Raw genomic sequence first — 9,782 nt, forward strand, 5'->3', positions numbered from 1 at the left:
TTGTGATGTTATACTCAAATTTTATTATTTTTATTTTAGTCTTAAACTTTATTTAAAAAAAAAAAACAACACAGCCTAAGAAACATGTTGTTTATAAAATTTACAAATTTAGACACAGCCCAAGTATCCAACCATTACACAAAACAAACAAAAATCAAACCAAAAATTTAAGTAACACTAGACAAAACTTGCATCTAACATTAAGAAATGTGTTGTTTCTTCAGCGTCAAGTAACACAGTCCCCACAGAAGCCTGAAAAAGGTTAAAGAGGGGAAGAAGGAAAGGAGTGGCTGCTGAAGGAATACCTCACTGATTTTTTGAAACAGCCATTATTTAACTAGTACTTACACTACTAGAGAATCAAAAGTTTTACTGTTTAACACATATAATCAGATATTCATAAGTAATAAATAATGCTTAACTAAACCAGACATATGAAAATACAACTGCTTTTAGTTCAACTAATTGCAACCAACATTTCAATTTTTCTGTTGTACTGGCATCTCGTGCAGCACATCTAATATTTCTCACAATAATGAGGAATAGCTTTTCACTTACCACAAAATTGGATCATTAGCCAGCTCACTGAAGCGTTTACACACACAAGCTGCTCTACAGAGATCCTGCTCCAGCAGGTAGGAGAAGATCTTTAGAACCACTTCATCTGGCAACTTCTCCTGAAGATACTGTTCTGCAGGTGCTGCTATTAAACAGTAATCTATATAAGATTATTGACATATTTAACCAGCCCAAATTCTGACCAAAATAGATCCCCAGCTTGCCATTTGAAAGATTCCCATTTAAAATGCCAATGATCTCAAAGCAGCTTTTTTTTTTTTTTTTTTTTTTTGAAGTTCATTTCATCTAAATCTAAAGGCAAAAAAGAGGTAAATGGTTGACTCTGGAGTCAGGTAGAAGTTATAGACGTCAAGTCCTCTTTCAAAACTTTTTAGTTCACCTTTTCTATTGGAAGAATCAGTCTGCATACAACTGCAGACGTTAAGTAGGCTACTGTGTATGTTCCAGATATACTGGCTCCTCACTGCTATTAGCTTCATTGTGGTTCAATTAACCCACATTATCCATATAATAATAATCCAGTCCCAAAGTCAAAATCTCTGCAAATGTTTTCAAACACAGAAGAATTTACTCAGAAATAGTCACTGTCTGGAAAAACGACTAGTAAAACTTCCTTGTTCTCCCACAATGAACACATTAGGAAAAAGGGTGTCTGGGATGCAGGAAACCAGTAGCCAGCAATTATTCCAAAGTCTCCTCCTTCCACTTACTCCCATTTATGCTCTTTCTTTTAAAATGAAAAATCTAAGCCAGAAGAAGCGTTAGCCTTGCCAGATATTGTATTTCTTGAGAGAGGTTTGAGAAAGTGGTGTTCCCATATCATTGTGTGGAGACATGAGTGTGCTTTGTTAACCCTCTGCTCTTGGGCACATGCGCACTCTACATACCACAGTTCATACAGGAAACCCGCACCTGTAGTTTGTGTTCTCACGAGACCCTTCTGTGGCAGGTATCCTCACAGCAGGGGAGTTCTGTTTGCACAGGTCGCTTGTTTGGTTATTCTCAGGTAGAACTGTACAGAACAGCTTCCAAAGTGTAGAGGATTTGTATGCAAGGCATTAAAAGCTCCTACTACGTTCATAATGCAATTACATCCATGTAACGCCCCTTGCATTACTGATTTTTTCCTAGAACATCTGAACCTCGGGAGCAATAGGATCGTGATTTTGGCTACTACAGGAAGACTACTGAAGTGATCCTCAGAAAGATGACCTACTAAATTTGAGGGAATAACATTCTGAAAAATAGTTTGCATGTGAGATTCCACACACAAGGCGGGGGGGGAGAAAAGAAAAAGATAAGCCCCTGGGCAAAGCAGCACAAATAACTACGTTATTTCCAGCTAGAAGAGAGAGAAGACGTGAACTGCAAGGACCAGAACTGTGACTTTTATGAAGATGCTAAACTGTGGTCTACAGACCACATCACCAGAACCTGTGTACTACGAGAGAACTGATTAAAGCTGTTTTTCCAGGGTATCATGCTTACATCTGTGGTCAGACCAGTTAGTAGAAATTCTGAAATATTACTGACTTTTCAGTGACTTTCCCTGAACCTGTTCCTTGTTGCACCATTGTACGAATGTCACCTTGGTGATTCACAAATACCGATTTCCTCTAAGACGCTAGGAGGGCATTTATCCAATTGACTGATGGCTGCCCTCCACAGTAACACAGCTTAGTCATAAGCTATAGGTACATGCCACTTTAATCCAACAAAAATCTATGCTGTACAAAAGGGATGAGTCTCACCATTCCACATGCACATAGCTATTTGCTCCCAAAGTATCCTTTAGGTTGGTAGTACTGATCATGGACAGAATAAACCAGAATTTTTTTTCCTCATCCTTACCCATCCTCCTCCAAACTAATTTTTTTTATGGATCAGCTCCTCATTGTAGTTCATTGCAAGCTACAGAAGTGCTAGCATGGACACAAGGAAGGAGACAGGAATGAATGTCCAGAAGCTGGCCAAGACAGTTCCCTTCAGCAGCAGTATTATTAAAGCCAGATTAAAAAAAAAAAATATTTTTATTCAAAAAAACAAAACAAAAAGCTTATGAGCCAGGCTGAAACCAGTAAGTTAGCAAATCTAGTAAGAAGCAAGTAGTCTGGAAAGGCTATATGCTCAAGAGACACTTGGGGAGCCCAAAGTCTGGGGAGCATATTCCAGCACTCCATAAGGTGAGCATGGTTGGGCATCACCAAAAATGGTACATGCACAATCCTTTAAAAAGGACCTTTACCACTGGAGATAAAGGTTCTTTCCTGTGTCAGGCAGCAACAATTTATTCTACAGTCCTAATTACCCTTGAAATGCATCACAGGATAATTGGACATTGCTTCTGAATTCATCTTTTTCTGGTAGCTTTCCAGTTAGATGTGGAGATACTGCCTTGCATTCACAACATCGCATTTCAGCTTGTAAGACAGTAGAAGACTGTAAATCCTCACAAGCCTTCCACGACCTGTCTTCTCCTTTTAACACACAAATCCCTGAGGCATACAATTTCATCTTCTTCCCAAGACAATCAGTTACTTACCTCAACAACCTGCAGAATTTTTTTCTTCCTTTAAGTTTATATATGTTAGGACCTTGATTAATTTATTATTGAAGAGGGAAGTTCACTAGTGTAGTGCCTCCCATTGCTCAACAGTTCCTACTCCCATTTTCCTCCCTAGGCCCTATCTCAAAATGAAAATTGAAATCCAGATGCGTTTCCTTACTGCAAGGGGCAGGGACCAACTTTGAAAGTGTGAAAAAAAACTTCTTGCAAAAAAAAAAAAAAAAAAAAACATTATTAATTTGGTATAGCTCCTTTCTACTCTACAGAGAGATGGTTGGGAAGATTGCAGAGAGCAACAGCAGTGAGTGCAGAGTATTTGTTTTAAGACATCACCTATCCCAAGCATAATACCTGATTTTATGAAAAAAAAATGACACTGGCTTTCATGTACTAGTTATCTTAGTACTGTCTTTTTACTTCTAATTAACCAAATCCAGGGGCCAACTTGTATCAAAATTATGGAATGAGACCATTAAAACAGAGTTCTTAATGGAATTGGTTTGGATTTTTTATTTTTGAATGACGACCTTAGGGCAGAATATGCTTTTCAAAAAGCTATTACATGACTTAGAAGACTAAGTCTCAAAAAGCAACTTAATCATTTGAGTCCCTAGGACTGATTTAAATATTTAGGAAAAAAAAAAAAAAATAAAGCCACAATAAGCCCCCCCACCCCCTGCAATTTTTCAAGTTGTATTTACTTGGAAACTCAGGCACTGCTTGCAAAACGAAGATGATTTTACAGGTGTTTACTATCCTCACCCACCTTTATCCAAAATCCTGTAGAAGTGAAAGATTTAATTTAAATTGCCCTTCTGCTCAATTAAGAAGGGGTTGATTTAAGATTTCTCCACTCAAACCACTGATATAGTGGTTACTAGGTGAAATTCTCCACTATAATTGGAAAAAGCTAATTCGCTTCTTAACGTGAAGACTTAAATATCCTCTGGGTCTAAGAGAGAACTCCATGCTTTTGTGTTTTACAAATTCACACTTCACGTTTTGGGTATCTTTTAGTAATCTGTCAAAGCAAGGATGCATTCAGTATGTTCTTCCACCCAGTTTACAAAAATAAGCCGAAACAGTTTTAAAGGTTTGTCTGGCCACCAAATCAGAAACATACGTGTGCTGCTACTTCTGACAGTTTTGTGCCTATTGACAAAGCGAAGGTTAAGTACAAAATGCATACTCTTAAGAAAAAAATTGACAGTTTTCCAAATAAGTGTTAAAAATAGACAAGGATAAAAACAAAGTGCAAGAGGCCATCACCAATCTTTATCTTTGCCCTAACATAAGTTGACAGTTGAACTATTTATGATTTTAATGAAGTGTTAATAGTGTTAATATACTAGACAACTGAAAATTAGAAACACAGCCGGTTATGTCATTCGGTTTCCACAGGATATGCGTGAAGCTAATTCAGTTTCAATTTTGATCATTTATTAGATGGAAACTAGTATAGTAATATCAAGACAAAGGGCAGGGAAAGCTGCCTGAAAGTGAATTACCTTCTTTGTACAAAGACCAAGAATGCCATCCCATGAATCCCAAATTGTAAATTACGTCTTGTATGGATACCTTTTTTGTCCATTTTAGTGGAGAAGATGGAGACAAATAGCTTTTGTTCCGTAAGGAGGCATTTAGTTCAAATATTTTCTTGTTAAGAAGTAGAAATATGTCAGAAAACATAGCATGCAGGGTTCTTGGAAAAAGATCTTATAAATCAATAGGAAAGTCAAAAATAAATTTAAAAAGGCAGTAAGTTCTGTGAAATGTATGAGCTGTGCATGTACTTAATGTACGGAACAATCAATGAGTGATCCAGTAACCTAGAGTCTCAGTATCTACTGCAACTCCATAGTTCAGTGAAAAAGAAGTTACTTGTCTCTGAAGTCTTCCAAAGATGGTTAAAAGTCAGCAAGAACTGCCCAGTATAAAACAGATATGCAAATGTAGTGATCTTAAAGCAAGAGAGGAAAAAACCTACACAGTAATAAACAAAAAGGACAAGTATGTCAAATGATTAAAACCCTGGATTAAAATGACATGACGAAACAAGTGGTACTGAAGACTGAAATATCTCGGTAAGCAGAAGCCTACATCTACAGTTGAGGTAACATAAGGAAACAGTCCACATATACTGTATTTAAATCTTTCTGTAAATCAATAAATATTATATTAGCATATGATACAAATATTTGGATCAGTAAGATCTAAAAGCTGTAAATGTTTTCTACAGATGTCAAACAAATGCTGAATTTGTAGGTTCACCAGTCATTTGTGATTTAAGCAGCACAGCTCCATCATACCTTTTTCTTATCTACATTTTTGGTTTCTTCGTTTTTCGTATTCTACTTAAACTCTTACAAGTGAAAAATTATTTACGTATTTTCTATAATGTGCTGCTTTCTCATCAAGACTCTTGTATATTAGTCTTTCTGTCTCAGGACTGAAGAACTCATTGTCCACTGCAGAGACCACTGGAGGACAGGGTTGCAAATAACAGAAAAAAAACATGTCAATATTTCAAAATTCTAACGTGTTCTTCTTGACAGTATCCGAGACTGTTTTTTTTTTCCCCCTTTACAATTTGAAATAGCAACTCTCTCTCAGCAGCACTAATTCTGAAATCAGTATTAAAATAAGGAATAGTCTTCTGTTTTTCCAACTACTGGCTCCACTCCAGTTGGAAACTCTATTAGACTGGCATTCCTCCTTTCATTTCTGCCAAATTTTCCTCAACTCAGAGTCCATACAAGAATGAACGGTTCTCCACCAAGACATTTTCCTATGTTTTAGTCCCACGCCTTCATTTCATCTACAGTTCTAAAATAAACAGCTATATGTTCCAGATGACAATATACAATCTCCACTGATGACAATCCAGAAAGTCTCACGCTTACAACTCAGTCACAACAGCTATCATTATCTATGCTAACAAAAATCAGGAAAAAAAAAAAATAATCTCACCGCAATCAATACTTGTACAAATTTAGAGGAATACCTCAAAATCTTAACAGGGAAAATAAAAAAAACCCCTGTCATCCGTACTGGGAAAGAAGATTAGTAGAAAATGGGTTGAGAAGGACAGTCCCTTGTTAGATTGCGACTGGTTTGAATACAATCTTAAAAGCACAATTATAAAATCATTATTTACAATTCTTCTGGTAATTCCATGCTGGAGAAGCCTCCACAATCCCCATACTTTCCCCGCATGAGCTCAAGAATGTAACAAAAGGAATGCGCAGCAGAAGTGTGGAGAATTCCTTTGGAAATTAGTGTCATTCATGCTGTAATTTGTACCACAGGACTCGAGTAAAGTTACACACCTTCACTAAAGCAAGGAGGCAAGTAAAAGCATAATGAAGAACACATCAAAAGTGAATGACCTTGAAGAAAAACTAAGAACTGGCAAGAGAAACAGAGTCTATGACAAGACAACTTTGCACAAGGCTTCAGATATCAAATCAGGAAATGAAACTGGAAGTAGAATGACACAGGTTGATGTTCAGTTGGTTCTGGCTATTTCAAGGACATAAATCTGAGGTTAAATGATTCTGAAACAGTTGCTGAAATTAAGAGTTAATCAAAGTGGGGGCTGGGGGGGTGGGTGGGAATAAAACAGAGGGAGAAAGAGACAGAGGGCTTGAAAGATAAAATCTACACTGGAGAAGGTGAGAAGCCAGAAAGAGCAGACTTCAACAGAAGCAATGAAAACGGACCAAAGCCTTGTGCCAGCTGCTCAGTTTTAATTCACAATGTTAAGGGAGACATGGACTAAAAAAAAAAAAAACAAAACAAAAACAAAAAACCAACAACCAGAACACCCAAGAAAAGCAACAGAAACCACATCAATGGGAGCTGGCAAGTGTTGGTGTTGATTTTCCAGGGAGAAGTGACAGCAGATCTCCTGGAACTAAAGAGTGTGTCAGGAGACAAAAAGGGGTAGAAGCAGAGAGACTGAAAAATGATGTAGAAAAAAGAACAAGTAGGATATGTGTGCCTATATATGTGTGTGTGTGTGTGTATATATATAGAAAAAACAGTATGTGTGCACACAAAAGACACACTTATTACACACAATATAATTCTATACACATGTATTACATGTATGTGTTTATTATACAGTGTTCATATACGTATATGTGAAATATATGTACATATAATGTACACATATGTATGTAGGTATATGTGTATTTTTTATTTATAAACACACACAAACTCTCCCTCTCTCCATAATGAAGTGCTGTAACAACATACCAAAACTACCTCTAAACAATATACTGGAACAATACATCAATATAAGAAATGGTAAATAAACCTAGTCAGAGTGCTGCACCATTGGAGCATTACTGCTTCTAACAGTAACTTGGCTACAACTACACAGCACTTTGAGGAGAATAAAAAACGAACAAAACCAAAAAAACCCAAACCAACATGCCTGCAGTGAAGCAGGCAGACTAAAGGACCAGATTCTAAAAATCAGATTAAAATCATGCCTCCAAATTTGAAGTTCAGAACAAGTTTGTAGTTGTTTTTTCACTACTGTTTCTTAGTTGAAGAACAGACAGGAAAAGTAAGTTCAGGGGTGGCGTGTGTGGGGGTGTGTGTGTGAAGTCAAAGTGCCTCCACCTCTTCTCCCCCACCCCCTTTTTTGTATAAAAAGTTATTACCTGATAAATCCTGGGATTTTCCAGATACTCTAGCACGTTTAGCTCGGTGACCAAAGTTTTCAGTAGCTGAAGTGGAGGCACCCTTTAATGAAATAAATAAGAATTAGTTCAGTCATTAGGTAACTTATGAAAAGTACTAATTAGCTTCCTAGTCTTGAAACAGTAAGATTTACTTTACAATTAAAAACAAACAAACAGAAGTTACCTCCATACTGCTCTTTGTAGGGCAAGCTGTTCTTTTAGGTAGAAGAGTTTTTCTGCGAAGTTGGTATGGACTATTTTGTGCACCAGGACCTGATTCTTCTGCAACCATATCTGCAGGTACATCATCATCTGTCAACAAAAAAGGGAGATTTGCTAATTAGAATTGTAGTTTTGTTTTATACCAGAAAAACGCTATAGAAATTTTCAGATAAATACATCCAGTCACGAGGGTGGGGAGGAAGTGCTAGAGCACAGATAACTTTTAGTGAAAAATCAGAATATACACAGCATACATAAAATTACATGAGAAAGTACACATGAATTAACTTATGTTCTCCATATGTACATAGCAGCTATACCAAAAGCTGCTTAAAAAAAAAACAATGAAGAAACAAAAACCCCAGGCTTTCAGTTTCTCTGCAAGCATATAATTCACTGCACTAATTCCATCACCTCATTACCTCAAATTTTTCACCTAACACTATCAGCATAACGAGGAACACTGGAGTTTCAATTATTAACCAGATGTTATCAAGAAATCCTTTAGTAAACACAGCATTTAGTACAAAACTCAAGGCAGAATTTTCCCTAAACATTTCAGGAATAGCCCAGGCCAGCATACAAATCCTTCTGTAAAATGGAGGTAGCTTTAAATACATACATTCTGTTTGCCTAAATTATACTTAGAAAAGTAAGAGTATATTCTCTCCCTGACCTTTAAAAAAAGTGCAGAAAGTGTGATGAGTATAATTTTAAAAGTTTTTGATTCATTAGTTTCAATTTTCCATGTTCATATATTTATGTAACATACTTGAAACAAGCAAGGAATAATTACTTATCACTTCATGCCCTATGACTAGCATCATATAATGGAGTTACAAGTATTTTAAAAAGGACAGAACAAAAACCGTCTAGAAAATAAATTAAAGCCCAGCTCCACTTAAGTAAAAAGTATATTTTCTGCAGATGCCTAACCGTGAGAAAAGAATTTTGGACTTCCTTTTTGTTTTAACTGCTTTTTTGTTTTTAAACTGGGTAAAAACATTATGTAAAAGTAATAGCCAGAAAAGCAATACTGTAAAGTAAGCAGTTTTCCTGTATATATTAGGGTGAAAGAAACTGATGTAAAAAAAAAAATCCCACCATAAAACCCCCCTACTCTTCAAATATTAAACCAGTCTGTTTAAAACACAAAGAAAAGCAATTTTAAAAAGTTCCAAAGATTCCCTTACCATTTCAAGACCTTAATCTCACGATTTTCCCAAGGGTTTTTTGTTTTGGTTTTTTTGGACATAAATTACAAAACGTTGCATTTATATAGGATTATGCATGCCATCATAGCCCAAGCTGCTACATCAATGACAGCTAACCAACAAAATTCTGAAGAAAAAGCTATTTCAGTGTCCTCCTGCTCTTTTCTGGTCCCAATTTTTCCTCTACCTTAGCAGATATTTATAAATTGCAAACCTTGCCACGTATCATAAACGGATCACAACACTGCCAGGACATCTGAATAGGGGACAGAAGCTGGTAAAAAGATGAAGCTAGCTGGTGGTATGTGTGCAACTTCACACAGTCAGCTCAGGGCAATCTAGGAGAGTGTCATCAGCTCATTAATCCACCTGAAAACTAACCCTGCAGGAAGTACCTCCATGATTAGCCTTCGGCCAGCCCAGCAGCTGGTCCAGCTCAGCACAGCCACAAGGAAGGGACAAGACCACATAACTGGGAAAAACCACCACCCCCTTTGCAGCAACAGC

General features: G+C 36.8%; 1 protein-coding gene across 2 annotated transcripts in view; it reads right to left on the minus strand.

Annotated features, from left to right (window-relative positions):
• The window catches only part of FBXO11 (F-box protein 11), a 40,521-nt gene extending 32,375 nt beyond the window's left edge, over nt 1-8,146 (minus strand). The window contains exons 1-3 of one of the 2 annotated variants that reach the window (XM_009272689.2): nt 8,024-8,146; nt 7,819-7,900; nt 559-700 (exon numbers count right to left, since the gene is read on the minus strand). In XM_009272689.2, coding sequence (XP_009270964.1) covers nt 559-700; nt 7,819-7,900; nt 8,024-8,131 — 332 coding nt within the window. In that variant the 5' untranslated portion in view covers nt 8,132-8,146. Of the gene's footprint in view, nt 1-558; nt 704-7,818; nt 7,901-8,023 lie in introns of both variants that reach the window. The other variant, XM_009272688.1, reaches the window with a different exon arrangement.
• Between the last annotated feature and the right edge of the window lie 1,636 nt (nt 8,147-9,782).

The sequence above is a fragment of the Aptenodytes forsteri genome, unplaced genomic scaffold (genome assembly GCF_000699145.1).
Source record: "Aptenodytes forsteri isolate BGI_AS27 unplaced genomic scaffold, ASM69914v1 Scaffold190, whole genome shotgun sequence".
NCBI classification, from domain to species: Eukaryota; Metazoa; Chordata; class Aves; order Sphenisciformes; family Spheniscidae; genus Aptenodytes; species Aptenodytes forsteri.